At 52.4% G+C, this 23,019-nt stretch overlaps 3 protein-coding genes across 11 annotated transcripts; 1 reads left to right on the forward strand and 2 right to left on the reverse strand.

Moving 5' to 3' along the window:
- The first annotated feature begins 207 nt into the window (after positions 1 to 207).
- Positions 208 to 10,209, forward strand: Agpat1 (1-acylglycerol-3-phosphate O-acyltransferase 1). 5 transcript variants are annotated; one of them, XM_090356007.1, is made up of 7 exons: positions 208 to 743; positions 6,813 to 7,021; positions 7,233 to 7,366; positions 7,642 to 7,817; positions 7,954 to 8,049; positions 8,527 to 8,599; positions 9,010 to 10,209. In XM_090356007.1, exons 2-7 carry the CDS (start codon positions 6,822 to 6,824, stop codon positions 9,192 to 9,194), a joined length of 864 nt encoding a protein of 287 aa, XP_090212133.1. In that variant the 5' UTR covers positions 208 to 743; positions 6,813 to 6,821; the 3' UTR covers positions 9,195 to 10,209. The 5 variants fall into 5 exon arrangements, with proteins under 5 accessions (XP_090212133.1, XP_090212132.1, XP_090212135.1 ...); XM_090356006.1 differs by having other exon boundaries at positions 208 to 441; XM_090356009.1 differs by lacking the exon at positions 208 to 743 and adding an exon at positions 1,463 to 1,485.
- Egfl8 (EGF like domain multiple 8) lies at positions 10,203 to 13,707 on the reverse strand. Of its 4 annotated transcripts, XM_090356018.1 has the most exons (9): positions 13,023 to 13,703; positions 12,380 to 12,577; positions 12,019 to 12,141; positions 11,807 to 11,916; positions 11,600 to 11,695; positions 11,342 to 11,512; positions 10,952 to 11,028; positions 10,720 to 10,873; positions 10,203 to 10,450 (listed from the first exon to the last, which is right to left on the reverse strand). In XM_090356018.1, exons 2-9 carry the CDS (start codon positions 12,478 to 12,480, stop codon positions 10,407 to 10,409), a joined length of 876 nt encoding a protein of 291 aa, XP_090212144.1. In that variant the 5' UTR covers positions 12,481 to 12,577; positions 13,023 to 13,703; the 3' UTR covers positions 10,203 to 10,406. The 4 variants fall into 4 exon arrangements, with proteins under 4 accessions (XP_090212144.1, XP_090212143.1, XP_090212141.1 ...); XM_090356017.1 differs by lacking the exon at positions 10,203 to 10,450 and having other exon boundaries at positions 10,461 to 10,873; positions 12,380 to 12,508; positions 13,023 to 13,707; XM_090356015.1 differs by lacking the exon at positions 10,203 to 10,450 and having other exon boundaries at positions 10,461 to 10,873; positions 13,023 to 13,706.
- Positions 13,708 to 13,977: 270 nt separating this feature from the next.
- On the reverse strand, positions 13,978 to 22,972 carry Ppt2 (palmitoyl-protein thioesterase 2). Of its 2 annotated transcripts, none has more exons than XM_090356010.1 (9): positions 22,897 to 22,972; positions 21,782 to 21,981; positions 21,443 to 21,596; positions 20,476 to 20,571; positions 20,279 to 20,386; positions 18,298 to 18,381; positions 18,101 to 18,185; positions 14,975 to 15,029; positions 13,978 to 14,785 (listed from the first exon to the last, which is right to left on the reverse strand). In XM_090356010.1, the coding sequence occupies exons 1-9, from the start codon at positions 22,904 to 22,906 to the stop codon at positions 14,642 to 14,644; spliced, it is 936 nt and encodes a 311-aa protein (XP_090212136.1). In that variant the 5' UTR covers positions 22,907 to 22,972; the 3' UTR covers positions 13,978 to 14,641. The 2 variants fall into 2 exon arrangements, with proteins under 2 accessions (XP_090212136.1, XP_090212137.1); XM_090356011.1 differs by lacking the exon at positions 22,897 to 22,972 and adding an exon at positions 22,159 to 22,441.
- Positions 22,973 to 23,019: the final 47 nt, after the last annotated feature.

Genomic DNA, 23,019 nt, shown 5'->3' on the forward strand with positions numbered 1-23,019 from the left:
ACCGACCAGAGGGTGGTTAGTCCCACCCCCTCGCCTCTGTCTCGTCGCCATGGTGACGGCTCTGCAATTGGCAGGGTTTGCAATTCAAAGGCTTTGGCTCGGCCTCATCCGGGTCCTTGGGCTTGTGGCCCCCTGTGGGCTGATTGGGCCGTTCCCCTCGCTCCCGATTGGCCGAGCCCCAAAGGGACGGCGCAGAGCTCGGAAAAGGGGCGGGAGGGGGAGGTCGGGGAAGAAGAAAACTAGGGGGTCGCAGGGCTCAAAATGGCTCCGGCCTCCTTGGGTGACGTAGAGGGCAGCCCTGGGGTCCGCCCCTCCCTCTTAATGAAGAAGGAAGCAGAGCTGGGATTAGCCCGACGTTTGGATGCCACGAACCTCGATCTTCCGCGCTGGTGTTAACCCAACTCCCTCAGCTGGACGACTCAGCCCGCCGCCCCTCTTTAGGTGATTTACAGAGCAGAACTGAGCTACAGGCCCGCCCCCTCCTAACGGGACACCGAGCAGAACCGAACCGACCTCGGCTCCGTCTTAAACATTAAGCGCAGACAAGGCCTTTATGAGTGGATGCAGAAGGGACAAGGCCCACCCCCTTTTTAGCTGACCCGCGGCGGAATGGGGTTAGGCCCGCCCCTTCCTCCTCGTAATTTGCCCAGCCGAACTGGGGGCTTCTTCCTGGCTGGACCCCTAGGAGCTTGGGCCTGTCCTACAGTCAGTGACCCTCACTGTGACCCCAGGACCAGAACTAGGTAACAGTCCTCTCACTACCAGTGTGCTTTACATCTTCACCAGGGCGTGTAAACTCATGCAATGCAAAGGTGTGTCTGGGGCGGGAGGCAGACACCCGCTCAGGGCTGTCCAGGAACACAGAGATGGGGGAGAGAAAAAAAAAAAATGTTCCCTGGTGATTCCAGAATCCGGAAGGATGAGAAGCTGGGGCTTGCGTAAAGGAGGAAAGGAGAGGTTAGGACTTAGGAGGCTTGGAAGGGGAGAGATGGAAAACTGGGAGAAGGAATGGGGGGGGGGGTCCCACTGAGGGAGAGGAGGGCAAGAAGTGGAGTGCTAGAAACACACCTAAGGCCTCAAGGAGGCATGCTGATGCCAGAGGAATCAGCATCCTTCCTCCCCCCCCCCCCCCCGCCCGCCAGAAAGCAATGCCTTAATACCCAGTTTCCATCAGAGATGCATTCAGGCTCTACCTGAGGGGGAGGGGTTGTCCCAGCTCGAGCGCTTTAAGGAGACTGACAGGGAGAAACCAGGAAAGAAGCTCAGCGATCAACAAACAGGAAAAGGGAAATGGGCCAGGAGAAGGACAGAGAGTACCCATTCTCTTTAAAGGCCAGAGAAGGTGGGTGGAGGAAAAGAGCAAAGAGCTAGACTGCTGGCCACGAAGAGGGCAAAGGGCAGAGACTACACCAGAAGGCTAGAGTGCGAGGTGGGGAGAAGTTGGAGCCCTTAAAAAAAAAAAAAACTGAGCTCAGTGGTTTGCAAGTAGGTGCTTGGTAAATATCCATCATGGAACCGGGGGATGGGGTGGATGGTGGAGGACAGGAAAAGGAGTCTTGGGAAAGAGATGGAGTTTATTCCAGGGACTGAGCATTGATCCTGGAGTTGAAAAGAGAGGGATTTTAAAAGAGAAAAAAGAAAATCCGAGAGAAGCCAAGTGGCCCTAGGAGAGCGAGTGGAGAAGGAAGCGCAGGGGTGCGCGGAAGGAGGAAAGGCATCCGGGAGGGGTCCCCAGCTGAGGGTGGGGAGAAGGATGCTGCCGGAGCCCGGCCGAGCCCGGCCCGCTCTCCCGGGGCGGAGCTAGCGAGAGGAACCCGGGGAGATGCCGAGAGGGGGAGACGACCGGGTCCCTGGGAAGCGATTGGCAACACAGGCAGCCCATCACCACCTCCCACTTCCTGGCCGGCCCCGGAAACTAGCAGGCGTCGGGGAGGGTGGGGGAGATAGCGGCGGCGGCAGCAGCCCCAGCCCTCTGAGAGGCAGAGACAGCAGGAAGGGGGAGGGAGGGTGCTGGGGGGACGACCCCTCCACCACCACCACCACCACCACCATTCCTACCGCCATGGGTCCAACCTCCCACTCCCACTTCCACTCCATCGGCCGGGGCTAGGATACCCCCAAATCCTGTCCGCCCCCCCTCCCTTGGCACCGACAGAGACAGAGACCCAACCCAGCCGCCACCACCGCTGCCGCAGCCTGGCTGGAGGGGGGGCCAGCCCCCCAGGCCCCCCACCCCACTGAGGTGTGGGCGGGAAAGGGGGAGGAGGGCGGGGGGGAGGGGCGGGGGCTGGGGAGAGGTCGGGGCTGGGGGGGCCGCCGGGGTTGGAGGAGGTTGCTGGGGGTGGGGGGGGTGGGAAAGGGTCAGACTGCTGGGGAGAAAGGAGAGGGGGGGGGGCCTGAGCGGAAGAATGGAAGAGAAGCCCGGTGGGGAGGAGGAGAGGCGGAAACTCTGAATTGGGGATGGGAGGGGGCGGTGGTGGTGTGGACAGGGAGCCTTGGCGAGGGAATTCAATACACGTCCCCCCAGTTTTCTCTCTCCGCCCTTGGGCCCCACACATGTTCCCCCTGGTCGGTGAGGTGAGAGGAGGGCCAGCAGAAGGTACTTCTTAGAAATAAGCCTCAGGCACGTCCTGTTTCCTCGTAGGCACAGAACCTCATTCCCCAGAGGCCTTCCACACTGTGCTTAGACCACGTTAGGGACACATGAATACCTTGAGGAGCTGGGGACGGTTCACCCATTGACTGTGTGCCTCGGACTTGTTTAATGGCTTGTGTGCAGCTCGGTTGTCCTTATGCTATCCATAGGCTATAAAGAGATGATGTTTGGTTATCTGTCAGAATTGCCTATTCTCATACCGTGCACAGCCAGTTTTGACATGTGTGAGTACTGCATGTGTGTGAAGGTTGGTGTTTTATTTATTTTTTTACAGAAATGTTGCACCTATTGTGTGATTGCATAGTAACCTACGTGTTTTTTTGTTTGTTTGTGCATGGAAAGGTTACAGACTTCATTTTTGTGTGGCCTCATAGTATGTCCATGTTTCTGCCTAATACAGGAGTCTTCGGATGTGGGACCCCATGGCTTAGCAGCAGTACACATACTCGTGTTGTGATGGGCTTAGTTGGTTTCCATAGTTGTGACTCTCACCACACGGGTGCATGCCTCTGAAGGATACGCCAGTGTAGCACACACAGCGTGTGTGCTTCTTGTTATACTTGCCACTTCCTAAATTCGTTGCATTTGAGCAGCTGTATGCTCCAAGTCTTTTTGTTTTGTTTTTTATGATATTGAGGTTTCAACTCAAGGCTTACAGCTTTCTAGACAGATCCTCCTCTACCACTTGAGCCACACCCCCCTGCCATTTTTGCTTTTAATTATTATTATTATTTTTTTTTTTTTGCTAGGGTTTTGTTTTCTGGCCCGACCACACCAGGATCCACTTACCTGTGCTTCTTGCGTTGCTTGAACTACAAGGGTGCATCACCAGGCAGAGCTTGTTGGTTGAGGTGGGAGGTCTCACTCAATCTCTCCCTCAGCTGGCTTCCAAGAGTAACTAAGATTACAGGGATGAGTGAGTACACTTGACTCCCAAAAGATTATTATCTACCTTTCTGTAATGACTCTTGGCCTCGCCCTACACCTTATCACTTCATTCACTAGGTCAATTCATATCCAAGCGTCAGACATTCGACCTACTGTAAACACCCATCATCCATTTTTACTTGTGGGTCATAAAGGCTTCACTCTGCATTCTTGATACATAATTGGTGACAAAACTATCTTTCCCTAGTAACTAACGTGATGATTTTGTTGTGTCTCTGAGATGTGAGATTATATCTCCACTCTACCTGCACTGTGACCATGTGCTCTCTATGAATATTCAGAATACATTAATTCTTAGGCTTCACACACAAACTTTTTGAGTAACTTTTCCTAGCTCACCTTTCTTGATAGGGTAGTTACTAGATTCATAACCAGACCTCACACCAGGGAGCGGAGTCTGTACCATGGTCAGAGGGCTTGTCCAAACATGTGTATTTATTGAGCAGTTACTCTCCTTCTGTCCTGGTATTGGAGCTAAGACGGAATCTTGTCTTCCTGTTGTTTAGAACCTAGTGGGAAAGAATATTTTTTTTTATCAGTGAGTAGTTACACCGTATGCTGTCAGAATCAGTGGCTTCTTGGTGCACATCAGACTTACCTGGAGGGCTTGTTAAATTACAGATTGCTTGGCCTATTGCCCAGAATTTCTGATTCAGTAAATTTGGGTGAGGTCCAATAATTTGCATTTCTATATCTTGATCAAGAGAAAAGATTGTGGTAAAACACAAATCAGAAATACTTGAGGCGAGATAGGAAGCACATGGCTTCCAGGTCATGAAAGGTCGCGTTACACCTGAGGCAGGGAAGTAAATCTGTTTGGAGCTGAAAAGTGCTTTTGTGGAAATGTGGTTGAAGTTGTAAACAGAAGTGACATTGTCAAGAAAGTGTCATTGTCAACATAGGGGAATGTCTAGATTTATGCTATAGTAAAACATCTCTGCCATATGGAAGATGAACGGAGGGGAAGTGTTAGTAGCATGCAGCACATAGCCCAGGGGAGAAATGATGCTGGTCTGAACTTGTCTGGGGGCAGTGGACTAGAGCAGCTTAAAAGCCTTACTTAGTCTTGGCTGGGAGAGTGGCCTAATGGTAGAATGCTCGCCTAGCAAGCCAGAAGCCCTGTTTTGATTCCTCAGTACCGCATACACAGAAAAAGCCAGAAGTGGTGCTGTGGCAGAGCACTAGCCTTGAGAAAAAAAATGTCCAAGGACAGTGCCCAGGCCCTGACTTCACACCCCAGGACTGGCAAAAAAAAACAACAAAAAAAAAAGTCTTGCTAGGTGCCAGTGGCTCATGCTTGTAATTCTAGCTTCTTGAGAGATCTGAGAATCATGGTGCAAAGAAAGCTAGCAGAAGCAGGAAAGTCTGTGAGATTCATCTCCAATTAAGCACCAAAAAATTGAAAGTGGAGCCTGTGGTAAGAGTGATAATCTTGATCACAATTGCTCAGAGACATTGCCCAGGCCCTGGGTTCAAGCTCCAAGACCACCATCCCCTCCCCCCGGCTCCCCCTCCCCTGCCTCCCTCAAAAGAAAAAAAAAAAAAAAAAAGCCTATCTTTTTCAGTTGTTTCTTTCTTTGCCTCTTACCTGTAAGCAGAGCACAAAAGAGTGCTTTTGACGTAGATGGATGGAAATATTTGCCTAACATCATTATCATCAATGGTGAACTCTGATCCCATTTCTACAAAGTTGCAAAATATCCCATAATCAAAAAGGCAGGTCCCACATGCCAGTCCCTCTTCTGCATGAGGCCAGGTGATTTGATATCCCTGACCTTTTCACATCATCTGCCTGCCCACATTGCCGAGTGAATGGTGAGATAGAGGTGATGCCCTGTTACAGGAGGTATACATTCACATTCCTTTGTTGCTGGTATGATGATAAGCTTGTGAACAAGTGTGTGAAGTTGTCACTCTTTGTATGACTGACATGTGTGTCTACGTTGGTGATGTGATTCTCTAGCCACTCATCCTTCAGTGTTTGTCTGTGGGTGGCTTTGTCACTGTCATTGCTTTATAGTATGTATGTGTGCACACAGGCACAGCCTAACAGTCCTCAGGCTTCTTGAGTTTAATCTAGAAACTGCTGCTTAGGGCCTGTATGACCAGAGGTAAGTGCTTTCACCTTTCTGTGCCTATTATCAAATGGTAAGCAGTAATAGTACTTTCTGGGTTATTGTGTGGGTCATAGGTAAGGATTTAACATGGTATTTGACCAGCACTTTCCAATAGAAATACAATGTGAGCTACATGTATAATTTTTTGTTGTTGTTTTTTGCCAGTCCTGTGGCATAAATTCAGGGCCTGAGCACTATCCTTGGGCTTTCTCAAGGCTAGAGCTCTACTACTTGAGCCATAGCATCATTTCCAGCTTTTTTCTATGTATGTGGAATCAAACCTGGGTCTTTTGTGCGTGCTAGGCAAGCACTCTACTACTAGGCCATACTCCTGGCCCCACATGTGGGATTTTTTTTTTTTTTTTGCCAGTCTTGGACTTTAGCTCAGTGTCTGAGCACTGTCCTTGGACTTTCTCAAGGCTAGAGCTCTACCACTTGAGCCTCAGCACCACTTCCAGCTTTTTTCTATGTATGTGGTACCGAGGAGTCAAACTCGGGTCTTCGTGCATGCTAGGCAAGAACGCTACCACTAGGCCAAACTCCCGGCCCCACATGTGGAATTCTTTAATTTTCTTCTTTGGAGGTTTTGAACTCTGGATCTTGGACTTTGCTGACACTCTACTATTGAATCACGCCTCTTGGCCCTTAAGGCACATGTCAGCCCTGTTATTTCTAACTTTCTGAGAGGTGTGGGTAAAAAGTACAAATTGTTGGTTTGGTTTGATTGTGCTGGCCTGGGATTTGAACTCAGGGTCTGGGCACTGTTTTAAGCTTTTCTGCTCAAGACTAGCACCGTACCACTTGAGCCCCAGTTGCACTTCCAGCTCTTTCAGTAGTTAACTGGACTCCCCTGGATCTTGCTGCCTATGACTGTGGCATCAAACCATAACCCTTGGAGCTCAGGCTTCTGACTGGTGAGGATTACTGACATGAGCCACTTGCACCCGGCTCCTCAGAAGGTTTCCGTAGGAGCCCAAGGCCCATCCTGGTTTCTGGCCCTTGTCCTCAGCACCTCTCCAGCCTTGCCTTCTGTAGTTCGTGCCCCTCCCCTTCAGAAACCCCTCTTCCCATGTTCACCCTGTGTCCTGCAGGTGGCCAGAATGGAGCTGTGGCCCGGGGCTTGGACGGTGTTACTACTGCTGCTTCTACTGCTGCTTTTCGTGCTGCCTACCCTGTGGTTCTACAGCCCGAGTGCCAAGTACTTCTTCAAGATGGCCTTCTACAACGGCTGGATCCTCTTCTTGGCTGTGCTCGCCATCCCTGTGTGTGCCGTGCGAGGACGCAACGTTGAGAACATGAAGTGAGGGGCGAGGGGCAGTGGGTCCTAAGGGAACCTGAGGGTGAGGAGTGAGAGGTAGCTTTGCACACAAGTGACATCATGGGTCTAAAAGAGGAGACGGAAGGGGGCGATGACTGCAGAAGTGGCCAGCAAGTCAGCAGGGTAGGGGGAAGCGAGGCGTGCAGGAGGACATCAGTGGACCCCACTGGGCCCCCTTCCCATGACCCCACAGGATCTTGCGTCTAATGCTGCTCCACATCAAATACCTGTATGGGATCCGAGTGGAGGTGCGAGGGGCTCACCACTTCCCTCCCTCGCAGCCCTACGTCGTGGTCTCCAATCATCAGAGCTCCCTCGACCTGCTTGGTGAGGCCCCTCCCCCAGCCGTGCCCTCCCTCCCAGCCCCTTGCCCAGAGCCTGCTTCCACCCTCCCTCCTCACACCTTCTTCCCCTGGGTTGGATCTTCCCTTGTAGCAAGCGTGCCCTCACTTTCATTTCACCTCATGCTGGCTCCTTCAACCCTGTCTCCCAACTTGTCTCCAGGCCCTGCTAGTGGAGGGCGAAGGCCTGGGTGGGGGTACTGCCTGCTCTGACACCCTGCTTGCCCCTTGACTCTTTCCCTATCCCCACCCTTGCCCAAGGGATGATGGAGGTACTGCCAGGCCGCTGTGTGCCCATTGCCAAACGTGAGCTGCTGTGGGCTGGCTCTGCTGGGCTGGCCTGCTGGCTGGCCGGCGTCATCTTCATCGACCGGAAACGCACGGGGGATGCCATCAGCGTCATGTCTGAGGTCGCCCAGACCCTGCTCACCCAGGACGTGAGTCACCCTGGGAAGACGTGGGTGTGGGAGCCGGGGACAGGAGTTCTAACTAGCTGATACCTGGCCCAGAGGGGTCTCAGTCCAGCATCACTACCGCTTTGACCCCTCCATATCGTGTGTTCTTCTCTTCCAGGTGAGAGTCTGGGTGTTTCCTGAGGGAACAAGAAACCACAACGGCTCCATGCTACCCTTCAAACGTGGCGCCTTCCATCTTGCGGTACAGGCCCAGGTGATTAGTGCTTCCCCTTCTGCTGTCCAACCCCCACCCTGCCTTCCTGTGTGGCCGGAGGCTTGGTCTCAGAAGGGACTTGGGAGCCAGGTGCCAGTGGCTCCTGCCTGCAATCCTAGCTACTCAGGAGGCTGAGATCTGAGGATCCTGACTCAAAGCCAGCTACAAGTCCTAAAACTGGAAATGGCACTGTGGCTCTCTCTAGTGGTAGAACACTGGCCTTGAGCACAGAGGCCCAGGGACAATGCCCAGGCCCTGAGTTCAAGCTCCACAATACACACACACACACACACACACACACACACACACACACACACACACACACACACACACACACACACACACACACACACACACACACACACACACACACACACACACACACACACACACACACACACACACACACACACACACACACACACACACACACACACACACACACTTGGGGACTGATCTGCTTTATTCCTTTCCCAGGTTCCCATTGTCCCTATAGTTATGTCCTCCTATCAAGACTTCTACTGCAAGAAGGAACGACGTTTCAACTCGGGTGAGAGCTCTGAGCAGGCCTGGAGGAGGGTATGATCAGAACAACCATCAGAGAGGCTGGGGGTCATGCCTGGGTGAAAGAGGAATCATTCAGTGCCAGACCAAGACAGCCATGTGATCATGTAGTCTGACCCTACACCCAGGCAGTATTAAGCACGCCTGTATGCTGTTAGGATTGAACAGGACAGGTAAGGCTGTAATGAGCAACACGGGGTAAATGCTGAGCCTAGGGGAGTGGCAGGGAGATGTCTTTGTACAGGAGAGCCTTAGGTGGCAACTGGCAAACTAGAGGGGTGGGTTACCCAGACTTAGGGAAGAGACCCGAAAGACTGAGGAAAGGAGTCATAGGATCGCTTCAAAGCTAGGCCCTGCCTGTTGGACAGGCGGTGATGGTGTCCCTTGTCACCCCAGGGCGATGTCAGGTACGGGTGCTGCCCCCAGTGCCCACAGAAGGGCTGACACCAGATGACGTCCCAGCTCTGGCAGACAGAGTCCGGCACTCCATGCTCACCATTTTCCGGGAAATCTCCACCGATGGCCAGGGTGGTGGTGACTGTCTGAAGAAGCCTGGGGGACTGGTCGAGGCCCGGCTCTGAGCTCTCTTCCTACCTGTCCCCGTCGTCTTCCTTCCCACACCCACCAACCCAGTGGCCCACGTTGGGGCCCAGGCCCAGCCCTCTTCCTTCCCTCCCCTCTCCCCACTTATTCTTCTCTTTGGAATCTCCAACTTCTGAAGTGAATGTGGATATAGTGTCACTCCTTGTCCCTTCCTGGCCCCATCCATGGACAGTCCTGCCTGGGTGCAGTCTCCACTCTGATCCCCTCCTCCTGCCATCTTGTCTGTGGCACATTTGCCTCCCCTCATCTCGAGTGGCTCATCCTACACAGGGGTGGGGGACATTCCATCCCATTCCTGGTGGATTCTTTCTTTGTGGTCGTCTCTCCCTCTCCATCCTACATTGACCAGTGGACTCATCCATTCTGTGGAACAATTCACTTCCAAGTCCATGGATTCATTGGACTCATCTGTTCGTGAGGACTCCCTGTGGCTGGAAGCCAAAAGCTGAACACGCCTCCCAGGGTCATCCCGGGAACTTCCCTTGGCACCTTCACCTCTTAGTGGGGGTATACTCCTCTATCTCAGAGGTCTCATCTCTGCCCTTGCCCAAACGTCCAGGGTCAAGGACACTCTTAGATGCTGGTTTGGTTTCCATGTTTTTGTTTTCCCCTGTCCCTGGGATACAGTTCCGTGGTCCTGACCCCATTCAGCCCCCCTGTACCATCCTAAACAGACATGAGGGTGAGGCAGACATCAGGTGCTGCACTCACTGGTCCTTGGGGAGCTGGGGCAAGAACTGGACCCTGGCTGAAGGGGAGAGGGGAATGTTAATTTATTTCTCTTTCTTTTGAGGCCGCCCCCTCTCTGAGCCAGTTGTCATTTCCTCCCAGTGGTACTGACTGCTCCCTACCTCTCACTCCAGACCTGTCCTCCCCCCCCCCCAACCCAGGAGGTGTCTGGGAGCAGGAGAGGGTGGGTTCCAGTTTTGTGTGGTTGGCTTTTATTATCTGGATAACAGCAAGCAACTAAGAATAAAGAAAGAGAGAGACAGACCTGGGTGCTTTCTTGCTGTATTTGTTAAAGAGCTGAAGACGCAGTCCTTGCCTAGGCAACTTACTCCGGTGAGAAAACAGACAAGCTCACGTCCATGATGGCTGATGGCCTTAACTGCAGGTCCCAGGTGGCCAGTCCCACGGAATTAGAGGTATAGCTTCTGTATAAATTAGGAGCAGGGACACTGAGGAGGTTGTCAGTGCCTGAGGCCAAGACCAAGACTATTGTCCTCACAGGAGCCTGTGGTTGATGAGAAGGGGAAAGACAGCATGGCTGTGGTATGAAAGAGATTCCCCAACCGGGGGAGGGGCCAACACAGATACTCCCCTCCTCCGCCCCCCCCATGAAGTGGGACTACTGGGATAGGGACAGTGTCCCAGAGGAGAATGGGATTGAAATGGTGATACTGGTGTTGAGAGAGTGAGCACCTAGGAGGGTGTTCCAGAATGAGGGAATGCTGAATTAAGACCAGAAAAGATAAGGTTCCAGTGGAGAGAAGCAAGACTTACAGGCACCCAGCCTCTCCTCCAGCAGCAACACCTGATCACTAAGAGATTCGATCCTGTCACCCCAGCCCCACAGCTCAGCCACCTGTTCTGGATGCAGCTCCTCAGGAGGCGTGGGCAGCACAGCTCGGACCCAGGCCCCAGCCCGAGCAGCCCACTGCAAACGAAGAGGTATTTCACCATCCTGTACCAGGCCTTCCCACCTTGAGGGCCCGCCCCAGGCACCTCTGTTCACCTGCTCCAGCTGCTCCAGGCGCCCTCGAAGCTCAAGAATCTCCCTCCTCAGGGTGCTCTCATGTTCAGCTTCTCGAACTAGAAACAAAAATGGACAACAGGCTGGGTGCAGCGGCTCACACCTGTAATCCTAGCTACTCAGGAGGCTCAGATGTGAGGATCGTGGTTCAAAGCCAGCCTGGGCACTAAAGTCCATGAGACTCTTATAAGACCGGAAGTGGCGCTGTGGCTCGAGGGGTAAGGCTGTAGCCTTGAGCTGAAGAGCTCAGGGACAACGCCCAGGCCCAGAGTTCAAGTCCCATCCCACCACCACCAACAAAAATGAAAACCTGCCCATTGCCCTGGCTCCTGCTCCTGTGCAGGGTCCTCCCTGCATACAGCCCATACTCACTGGCCACACTGAGGAGGCTGGCACTAGTTGGGGATTCTGGGGACCCTTCTGCACAGGTACGCTTGTCAGGGCCCAGCGCCAGGCCCCGGGGACAACTACAGGTGAAGCTGCCCGCAGTATTGAGACAATGATGTGAACAGAGGGTGATGCTGATCCTACATTCATCCACATCTGTGGGGAAGAGGAGGACACTGAGGGATCGGGGCAGGGCCCCAGATAGGCCTAGCACCTCCTGCTGGTGGGGGGGGGGCAACTCACCCACATGACAGTGCTTTCCCCCCCAGCCAGGGGCACACTCGCACTGATCAGGCCCAACACAGCTACCACCATTCAGGCAAGGCTTGAGGCAAATGGCTGTTAAGGAAGAAAAGGATTCAGACCTAGCTAAAGGCCCAGTTACCCAGCAGCACCCCACCCCCATACCTTGGCGTGCCTCCTACAGGGCACAGGAAGAGCCAGCCTCACCTTCACAAGTGAGGGCCCCTGGGTGTCGCTTCTTCCAGCCCTGGCAGCACACAGCATGGGTCTGCTGCACTTCCCGCCTCACCTCCCGCCATGCCACACGGTATGTAGTCCTAGAACACAGTGCCAGGCTCAGGACCCTGAGTATGGGTTCTGGTTGAAGCTCTTGGGGTCCTTTGGAGAGACTCCAGAGTGGTCGTATCTCCATCTCTCACCTGTAGGTACTGCAGATGCGTCTTCCAGCACAGAGGGTCAGGTAGGGCTTGTACACCGGCTGGCTGTAGGTCTCGTTATAGTAGAGCGGTACCAGCAGTGTTTGTGTAGAGCAGACCCCTTGTCTGTAGCCATGCCAGAAAGAGGTTGGAGACATTGAAAGCATCAGGCCCCAGAGAGCCAGAAGTTCCACCAGCAGCCAGTGGCCCGCCTCTCCCTGAGCTGACAGCCTTGCCCTCCTTCTAAATTTTCAGCTTTGTTTGGCTTCCACTAAAGCTCCCTTCCCCTTACCCCCCCCCCCCCCAGCAGCACAAGCCTCCCAGGCAGACCTCACCTCACCCAAGCCCCACCCTTTCTTGTCACCTCTCTTTGAGGGAGCCACCTTTGGCCCCCAGGCCTGGCATCAATAACAGGAGAAATGAAAGTCCGCCTAAGAGAGTGCATAGCTCAGCCCTGGACCCCATGACGCTCCTCGGCTCCCGACTCAGTGGGCTGCAGGTGAGAAGGGAGTGGGTGCTCTTTCCCTCTCCAGGTCAGGGCTCCAGCCTCTCCTGAAACAGCCTGCTGGTATTCACGAAAGGGGTCAGGAAACTTAATTTACACGCTAGCCACCAGGATTGTCTACACCTGGGTGTACACACAAGCGACCTCATGCTATCTTCAGCACTGAAGATCCATTCAACATTATCCAGGCTCCCTCCACCACCCCTCTAGCCAGTGGTCCCTAGTGCTCTGCTCCACCTGGAGGGTGGACACAGACAAGGTTACCCCGTTCCCTCATGACCCCCCCATCAACACACCCCTCTTAGAATTTTCACACTTCAAGACTCCATACACCCTCACACCTTACACTTGTGACTTACATGCTTTAAAAACACTCAGTACCACAGTCAGACAGTACCCACCCCCAATTCTGCATGACCCCCCCTCCCCTGCTGATGTGCCTTCCCCCTCCTCCCCTGCTGATGTGCCTTCCCCACCTGCTTTCTCTTTTCCCCATTCCCACCTGGCTTCTCTCTCCAGGGAGACTTCAGGCAGTCCAGCCTCAGAAGTGGCAGCTCACACTGGTGGGTGGGCCACTGCGGAGGAGGTGGAGGGGCTGGGCCAGGCGGAGGCCTCCCATTCCTGCCCCCTCCCACCAGCCTCCTTCTTGGCGTCAGTGCTGTGAGGTCGAGTCACACTGCCATCACCCCCACTCTAGCAAAGCGCTGCCTCAAAGAATCTTCCATTCCTCTGAGGCCCCCAAATTATAGATCCCTTAAATCCATAGAAGCTCCTGATTCTAACAGCATCCGTTACCCAACACCCTACCTCTCAATTCAACCCAACACACACTAGAGAGAGACCAGGCTGGCAAAGCAGGATCAGGTCATGGAGAAGAGGTAAGATCAGCTGAGGAAAGAAGAGTTAAGTCATCACAAAGGGGCAGGAGGGCAATCAAGGCACCAGGGGAAAAACTGGCCCATCCCTTGATGACATTTGTTAGGGTTAAGGGGGCACAGTTGAGTCAGCCACTACCCTCCCTTTGCCAAAGCAGACAGAGCCCTTTTGTCTTGGCCAAAATTCCTTCTTTCAAGGAAAAGGAGCCTCATTGTACAACCCCTCACCCTGCACTAGCCTTCAAAGGTCGTAAAGGGCCACAGCAAATGCCCACTCTGACCCTCAGCCTCTTCATCTAGCCTGGGGGTGGCAGACACATTCCACTCTTGAGGCTGGGGCCCAAACCACTGGAGCTCTGGGTTCAGCCCCCCAATCCTAGGCTGGGACAGGAAGAGAATTGTCTTCAGCAGGAAAGAACCCGCTGAGAATCAGGAACCCATACAGAATGGGCATTGAGAGAACGGAAACACCACAGGGGTCCCCACCCCAGATCAGGCATCCGGGCACCCAGGTCCCAGGCTTTCCATCCCCACCCTCCTTGAGGACCCCAGGTTCCATTTACCTGGAAAAAAGCCAAGCCACACAGAGGAAATTGAACTTTATTTCCATAAATACAGGGAATACCCATTCAAGGGTAGTTAAAAGAGGGGCTGGGGCCTCAAAGTAACTAGGCTCCCAGGGCATACCCCAACACTGATCATAGGGACTGGGGGATCCCCAAACCTGAGATGGGCCTTGCAGGCCACAGATATTCCCCAACACTGACACTTCGAGAACGGAACTATCCCCATAGGGGAGCCACAGAACCCCACTCTCATGGGTGTCCTTAGAAGAGGGTTGATTGACAGGGGAAGTTCAGAAGAAAAGGGAACATGAGAGACAGAAGCTAAAAATGTCCTGAGTGGCCTGGAGGGAGACCCCTGTGGTGGGCAGGGGCAGGTTCTCCTGTACAGCCAGAGGTGGTAGAGGAGGAGGAAAAAGAGCAGCAGCAGCAACAGGAGAAACAATCACAAGTTGTTTAAAAACTTGGCCTTGGGAGAAAGGGAGACCATGTCCCCCAAACAAGAGGAGCCAGGGCTTGTCATTCATAAAGGAACAGAGGATGAGGATTCTGAGAGCCCTGGTTGGTAGGGGGCAGTGTGGGAGCAGTGAGGTGGTCACAGGCATGCCAGAGGCTGACATCTGCTTTCGAAGGCCACCACTTGGTCTCTGGGCTGGCGGCTTCCTGGCCACCCGAGAACATTCTCAGGAGAGCCATGGTTCAATGCAAGTATCATAAAGGGTACGGTTGGAGTGCCAAACTGTGTGGGAAATCCCAGCCATCGGACATCTCACGATGGCCCCTCGAGCCAAGAGAGTCTTCAACCCAAAAGAATCTCGCAGATACACCTTCAAGGTGGGTGGAGGGGAACAGAAGCATAGAAGAAAAACACAATGACATGCAAAGTAAGTTCCTGCTGTCCTTCTGGACCCCCTCCCCACAGGAGGAGCCCTTCAGCTTGAACATCATTGGTAGGGAAAGCTCCAAATGAGGTCAGACAGTGGACAAAGAGGTGAAAGTCAGTGAAAGGGGCTTACCGGTTGCTTCTCCATCTCCAAGACAGTCTCATTGGCATCATAGAAACCAAAGAAACTACAAGAAATTGGAGAAACAATTATCAGAAGAGGTAGGGCTCAAGATAATAAAACTTTAATTAAAAAAAACTCAAGATGTAACACCTGTAATCCCAGCACTCAAGAGACTGAGGCAGGAAGACTGTGAGATTGAGGCCAGTCTCACTACTGTGATCTTGGACTAGGGACATCTAGAAAAGGCGAAGACATGAGACGCAGCTAGGCATGTGGGAGAGCCTGGGCCAGAGACCTGGAATGGGATTTCGTTAAGGTCTAAGAAAGTGGTATTCATAGAGGCCCTACTTTCCCCAAGCGTATATTTGAACATGTCCTCACTGTGCCATTTTTTTTTTTCCCCCTGGTCTCAGGATTTAATCTCTGGGCCTGGACACTGACCCTGAGCTTCTCTGGCTCTAGACTAGTTTTCTACCACTCGAGCTACAGCACCACTTCCAGCTTTTTCTGAATAGTTTATTGGCGTTAAGACTCTCAAGGACTTTCCTGCCCAGGCTGGCTTTGAACCTCAATCCTCAGATCTCAATCTCCTAAATAACTAGGATTACAGGCCTAGCTCTGTCCTCTCCATTTTATGTCTTAGGAAAATCCACTAGCACTCAGCTCTGAGAGACTCTTATCTCCAATTAATCAATCAGAAAAACAAAAACCAGGAACTGGAAACATATGAGCCCCCAAGTTTAAGCCCCAGTACCAGCATAAAAACAAATCAACTCTTCTTCATAAAGAGAAAGTGAAGCATTGAGATTAAGAGCCTGACAGCCTACCAGGCTCGTTTACTGGAAGGTTTACAGGACATGGAAAGTGATGGCAAGAGAACAGTGATTTCAAGTTCCAGGCTAGCCAGGCCTGCATAGTGAGTTTGAGATTAAACAAGCTGGATAACCTGAATTTACCATTTAATAAGCTGGATATTTGTGGCTCATGCCTGTATTCCTAACTATTCAGGAGACCCAGCCCTGTAGGAACTTAGTTCAAAGCTAGTCCATGCAAAAAAAGCTGACTCTGTCTCCAATAAACGATCAAAATGCTACACTGGAAGCATGGCTCCAGTAGTAAAAGTGCCAGCCATAAGTAAGAAAGCACAGTAGTGAGCGCAATGCCTTGAGTTCAAGTCCCCATGTTAACATGCCAACATGTCCACAGGTACACACACATATCAATATCTTCTCATCTTATTCAGAATAAAAGATTAAAGGAACTGGCTGTCAGGAGAGGCAGGAGATGAGGCCTTATTGTTTAGGTGATCTACAATTTTCAGTTTAGGTTATGTGGTTCTGAAGATGATTGTCCAACGTGGATCTACTTAATGTAGTATACAAAGATGTTCACTTAGAACTGGTGAAGTGTAGGCTGGGATTATGGCTTGGTGGTAGAAAGCTTGCTTAGCAAGCTGGAGGTGGCGCTGTGGCTCAAGTGGTAGAGTGCTAGCCTTGAGCCAAAGAAGCTCAGGGACATGGGGCAGGAGTTTTGCCTAGTAGTAAGAGTGCTTGCCTAGCATGCGCAAATACACAGATTCCATTCCTCAGTACCACATACATAGAAAAAGTCGGAAGTGGTACTGTGGCTCAAGTGGTAGAGCTCTGCCTTGAGAAAGCCCAAAGACAGTGCGCAGGCCCTGAGTTCAAGCCAGGACTGGCAAAAAAAAAAGCAGCAGTAGCTCAGGGACATTGCCCAGGCCCGGAGTTCAAGCCCCATGACTGGCAAAATAAAATAACACCCAATGACCTTCTGATTCCTTTTCTGTCTTCTTTTCTTGCCACCTGACATGGATTTATAATTTATTATTTTCTCCCCAAAGAGAACATAAGGGACATAAGAGATCACCAGGGACATTTCTTTTACTTGCTGCTGGATCCCCAGGGTCTAAAAGCAGCACACGGGCAGATGGCGTCTAATAATTCTTTATAGAGGAAGGTAGTTCAGATGGAATTTCAAATCACACACAATCAAGGTAAGCACACGATGCCACAGAGCGATGGATTTTCCTGAAGCATAAGATAAAGAGGACAGACCTAGGCCTATAATTCTAGATACTCAGGAAGCAGAGATGGAGGGTGAGTCAAAGCCAGTTTGGACAAACAAATCAAAGAGACTGTGTGTGTGTGTATGTGTGAGTGCTGCACATGCTAATACTAGGTCTTGAACTCAGAGCCTGGGCACTGGTCCTAAACTTTTTCACTCAAGGTTAGTGCTCCGGGCAGGAAGTTTGGCCTGGTGGTAGAGGGCTTGGCTAGCATGCATGAAGACCTGGGTTTGATTCTTTGGTACCACATTCTCAGAAACAGCCAGAAGTGGCACTGTGACTCAAGTGGCAGAGTGCTAGCCTTGAGCAAAAAGTATCCGTGTACAGTGCCTAGGCCCTGAGTTCAAGCCCCAGGACTGGCAAAAAAAAAAAATGGTTTTAGCCAGGTGCCTGTGGCTCACACCTGTAATCCTATCTACTCAGGAGGCTGAGATCTAAGGATCATGGTTCAAAGCCAGCCTGGGCACTAATGTCCATGAGATTCTTATATCCAGTTAACACCAGAAAACCAGAAGTGGCACTGTGGCTCAAGTAGTAGAGTATTAGCTTTGAGCTTTGAGCTGAAGAGTTCAGGGACAGAGCCCAGGCCCAGAGTTCATCACAGGACCAACCAAAAAAAAAAAAAAAGGTTTCTTTCATTTGTTTTGGTTGAGGGGCTCTCACTGTGTTGCCCAGGTTGATCTCAAATCTGTGGGCTCAAGTCATCCTTCTTCCTCAGACCCAAAATTTGAAGTTTTCCCCCCATGAACCAAGGATATAGCTCAGTGATGAGTACCTGCCTAGCAAGTGCAAATCCCTCAGTGTGAACCTCAACCCTGAAAATCAAAAGGTTATGTACAAGGTGGAACTGACAGGAATGGAGAGGAAGTAGAGACAGCAGGACATAGTCACTGGAAATACAGACGTTTTGCTCTTCCCTATCAAGAGGAATAGAGGTGGGTGGCGCTAACAGCCATGAGAGGAGCAAGCTAGTTTAAGATAGGAAATAGATTGCCTGGAGGCTGGAGAAGTCCCTAGCCTCAACCTTCAGCCTCCATAATCCCAGTTACCTAGACTGCCAGGGAGTAATCACACCATCATCAGGGCCTCCAATCAGCACCAAGCGGCCCACACGAAGAAAATTCTTCCGCCATACTGCAGGTAGGAAAGAGAGAGAGTGAGCCACAGGGGTAAGCCAGGCGGAGCCCAGGGCACAAGGGGGAGATTGGTCATGGAAGCACAAAAGGGAGGAGTATAGTCATCTTACCAGTGGCATTGGGATGGTCTCTTTCCCCATTGATCAGGGCCAGGAAGCTGCTGGCATTGAGGTACAAGTCATCGTGGTGAGGGTCTGGATACAAACAGCAATTATAAAAAGGAAAAGACAGGCGCAGTGGCTCACACCTATAATCCTAGCTGCTCAGGAAGCTGGTATCTGAGGATTGCAGGTTCAAAGCCAGCCTTGCCAGGAAAGTCCATGAGACTCTTATTTCCAATTATCAAGGCAGTAGCCTTGGGCTGAAAAGCTGGGCGGACAGCACCCAGGCCCAAAGTTCAAGCCCCAAGACCCACAAAAACAAACAAAAAAAGCAAGGCATGCTAACTCAAGCTAACTCAGGAGGCTGAGATCTGAGGATCACAGTTCAAAGCCAGCCAAGGCACTAAAGTCTGGGAGACTTTTCCCAAGACAGACCAAAAAAAGAAAAAGGAAAAAGAAAAAATACATTATAAGTGAACAAATTATGACCAAATATGTGACTTGTTTTTGTAAATAAAGTTTCAGGGCTGGAGACATGGCTCAAAGGGTCGAGTGTCTGCCTAGCAAATCTAGAGTACTTGATGCAAGCCCCATTCATCACTAAAAGAAAAAAAAAAGTTTAAAGCCAGGTGCTTAGCCACGCCTGCAATCCTAGCTGCTCAGGAGGCTGAGATCTGAGGATCTCAGGTTCAAAGCCAGCAGGAAAGTCTGGGCAGGAAAATCCAAAAGATGCTTATTTCCAGTTATCCACCAGAAAATGGCAAGGGCGCTGGGGCTCAAGTGGCAGAGCTATAGCCTTGAGCTGAAGAGCTCAGGGACAGCACCAAGGCCTCAAGAGTTTAAGTCCCATAACTGAAAAAAAAAAAAAAAGAAAAAAGGCCAGGTGCTGGTGGCTCACACCTGTAATCCTACCTATGCAGGAAGATGTGATCTGAGGATTACACTTCAAAGCCAGACCAGGAAGGAAAAGTCTATGAGACTCCTATCTCCAACAAACACCCGACCAGAAAACTGTAAAACTGTGGCTTGGGGCCAGGAGTTTGGCCTATCGGTAGAGTGCTTGCCTAGCATGCATGAAGACTGAGTTCTATTCCTTGGTACCACATACATAGAAAAAAGCCAGAAGTGGTGCTGTGGTTCAAGTGGTAGAGCTCTAGCCTTGAGAAAGCCCAAGGACAGTGCTCAGGCCTTGAGTTCAAACACCAAGACTGGCAAAACAAAACAAAATAAAATTGTGGCTTAAAGTGGCAGCACCCTATCCTTGAGCAAATGAGCTCTCAAGGACAGTGCTCAGGCTCTGAGCAGAAGGCCCACAATTGACCAAAAAAAATTAATAAAAAATAAAGTTCCAGGGCTGGGAGTTAGCCTAGTGGTAGAGTGCTTGCCTAGCATGCATGAAGGCCTGTGTTCTATTCCTCAGTACCATATACATAGAAAAAGCTGGAAGTGGTGCTGTGGCTCAAGTGGTAGAGCTCTAGCCTTGAGGAAAGCCCAAGAACAGGCTCAGGTCCTGAGTTCAAGGCCCAGGACTGGCCAAAAAGAAAAAAGGCCCACAAAAAAATAAAATTCCAGTAAGAAACACATATATTCATTTACATACAGACAACTGGGCTTTCACACTGTAAACAGTATGAAGAGAGAAACAGAAGAGACTATAAAGCCTACCAAATCTCAGGTGGCTGAGATCTGTGAGGATCAAGGCTCAAAAAACCTGAGAGTCTTATCTCCAATTCACCTCTAGAAAAAAACAGGAAGTGGAGCTTGGCTCAAGAGTAGGCAGTAGCCTTGAGCTGAAGAGCTCTGGGACAGCGCCCAGTTTAAGCCCTATGGCCCACAAAACAAACAAAAAGAAAAAAAGAAATGTTTGGTTGATCCCTGGGTCCTCCTATAGATCGCTGTCATTGTTACTGGCTGTGGTAGAGGCAGGAACAGAAGACTGGGTGCTTCCTGATGCTTTCTCCAGGGAGGCGCACTCGGCATCCGCACTCACCATGCCAGTAGTTGCAGATGGAGAATTCCTGGCCCCAGGGGCTGTAGCAGATCCGGTAGAGGTTGGACCGCATGGACGTGGGGAACAGCCACTTCAAATAGTCTGTGTCTGACAAGAGAATGGCAGTGCCAAGTGGCCACAAGCCTATCTGCCTCCAAAACCCAGGGTCTGCTACAGAGCACACGGCAGCCACTCACCTCCATACTGTCCCATCTGTGGAGATGAAAGGGAGATGAAGGTGTCCACGTTGTGCTCATCCATGACAGAGAGCAGTGCCCGGCACACGAGGCCCCCTGGAGGCAGAACATCAGCACTGGGTAGGGACTTAAGGACATCTAGGTCAAAGTCCCCTCCCTCTGCCCCCATATCACCACCACCATACTGAACAGGAAAGGAGACAGGCTCTGAGAAGTCAGACACACCCAGCATCAAAAAGGTCACATGGCTGGGTGCCTGTGGCTCTCTTAGAAACTCTTATCTCTAATTAACTCAGAAAACTGGGAGTAATGCTGTGGCTCAAGCAGTAGAGCACCAGCCTTAAGCTGCAGAGTTCAAGGACAGCATCCAGGCCTAACGTTCAAGCCCTCAACCTACCAAAAAAAAAAAAAAAGCCACATGTCATGCGAGTCATATGTCAGGAACTCCTGACTCTTGTATCTACTCATTCATCCTTAAATCCAAAAACCATGGGGAGCAGGAAAAGAAGAGACAGAATATAGATCAGCAGGGTGGATGGCTCATGCCTATAATCCTAGCTACTCAGGAGGCCAAGATCTGAGGATCAAGGTTCAAAGTCAGCCCAGGCACAAAAGGACTTGAGACTCTTATCTCCAATTAACCTCTAGAAAAAGATAAGTGGGGCTTGGCTCAAGGGTAGGATGGTAGCCTGGAGCTGAAGAGCTCAGGGACACCATGCAGGCCTAGGGGTAGGGTGGTAGCCTTGAGCTGAAGAGCTCAGGGACTGCACCCAGGCCCAGAGTTCAAGCCCTACAACCAACAAAAAAGAAGAAAAAAAAGACTCAGGTGCTGAGGGAGTCAGAAAAACAAAGCCCAGGTCCCAGAGCTCTGGCTGGAACAATAGTTTAGAAACAAAGGACAGGAGAGGTATCCCTGAGATAAGCATCAACCCTCAAATACGGCTTAGGAGTTTGGAGCGTTGCCTACCCTGGGAGTAGCAGATGAGATTCACCCCTTGAGGGGCCTTTGCCATGATGGGGTCCACCGCCTCTCGGAACCCTTGTACCTGTTCCCACAGGGGCCGCAGGCTCTTTCTGCCATCGAAGAGATCAATCACTGTCACCACAGTCCCGGGATGTGTCTGTGGGAAGGGGGCAATGCAACCACTGGGGATGGACTTTGGAGCCCCACCATCCACACCCCTGCCCTGCGGCCACCGTCCATCGTCCTGGAATCCTCATCTCTCCCCCGTGCCAGCAGCAGGAACTGGCAGTCCCCGAGGTAGCTCTGAGCTGCCCATTCGTCCTCCCAGGTCCCCAGACAGACCTCGTTGATGAATTCCAGCAGGTGTCGGAAGGTAGATGAGCTGTCAAAGAGCCCGTGGACCACGATGACCGGCTTGTAGGAAGCACGGTGGGGCGCGGGGGCTGCGGGCGGCAGTAGCAGCAGCAGCAGGGGACACGACCACAGGAGCAGAGCCCACGCCCAGGGGGGGCCCTGCCCCCGGAGCCCCGGCATCCTCTCGCCTGAGACAAGGGAACGAGCGCCTGTGAGACGACACCCCCTCACCCCCGCTCCTGACACGGGACGATAAGGTCTCCCCCAGCCACGCCAGGATCTGGTCACAGAATCGCCGGCGAACTTAACTCGAGTCCTCGGTCTACAAACACACCCCCAAACCACGTAGACGCCATAACGCGCACCCCGAGTCCCGCCTCCGACCCGACGCGCGGGAGACGCGCTCCCCAGGCCCGGGGGAAACCCCAGCCACCAACAATGTGGGGCTCCGCGAGATCCCTGGAGCCGCGGCCCGGGCCTCCCCGGAGAGGCTGGCTCCCCACCCGGCCCGGGTCTGCAGGCCTCGCCGCGCCCGCGGTGGACTCGTCCCGGGTCTGCAAGCCAAGGGGGGCGGGGAGGGCCGGGTGCGAGGAGAGCGCGCAGGGGGAATGACGGCGGGGAGCGGGGGGGCAGCTCGGGGTCGCGCTAAGCCGTCACGTCCGGGGCTTTCCCTAGCAACCGTGCGAGCGTCCCCGGCAACGCCGGCCGCGCTGCGGGAGGGAGGGGGGGTGGTGGTAATGGAATATTCCATTGCGTTCTAGGAGCCAGGGAGGAAGAAAGTGGAGCGATCCATTTAGGAAGTGGGAGGAGGGGGAAGCAGGATCCTAGAATCTAAAGAAAGTCTCGGCAAGGCCCCACAGCACCCCCGGGACCCCAGAATCAGCCTTGCCCCGCCTGGATTCAACCCACTTCCACTCCAGGCGCCTGGCTCCGCAGCAGAACAGGACGTTCTGGGCCCCGTGGGGGCGGTGAGGGTTGGACTGAGTTAAAGTAGTCCGTGTACCCGAGGCCAGGTGAGTGACAGGCTGGGGTGCGGGGCTGCTGGCAGCTGGAGCGCACCCCGCGGCCTCCGCCCGCCCAGCCGCCCCAGGTCAGAGCCTTACAACTCTTCATCCTGAAGTGCGTGTAGCGCCCTCGTCTCCAGAGACGCCGAGAGCCCTCCAGGCCTCTCCAGTGAAGTAGGGCCTGGCGCTGGGCTACAACTTCCTATATAAGACCCACCCTTA

The sequence above is a fragment of the Megascapheus bottae genome, chromosome 22, assembly GCF_031878675.1.
Source record: "Megascapheus bottae isolate mThoBot1 chromosome 22, mThoBot2.hap1, whole genome shotgun sequence".
Classification (NCBI taxonomy): Eukaryota; Metazoa; Chordata; class Mammalia; order Rodentia; family Geomyidae; genus Megascapheus; species Megascapheus bottae.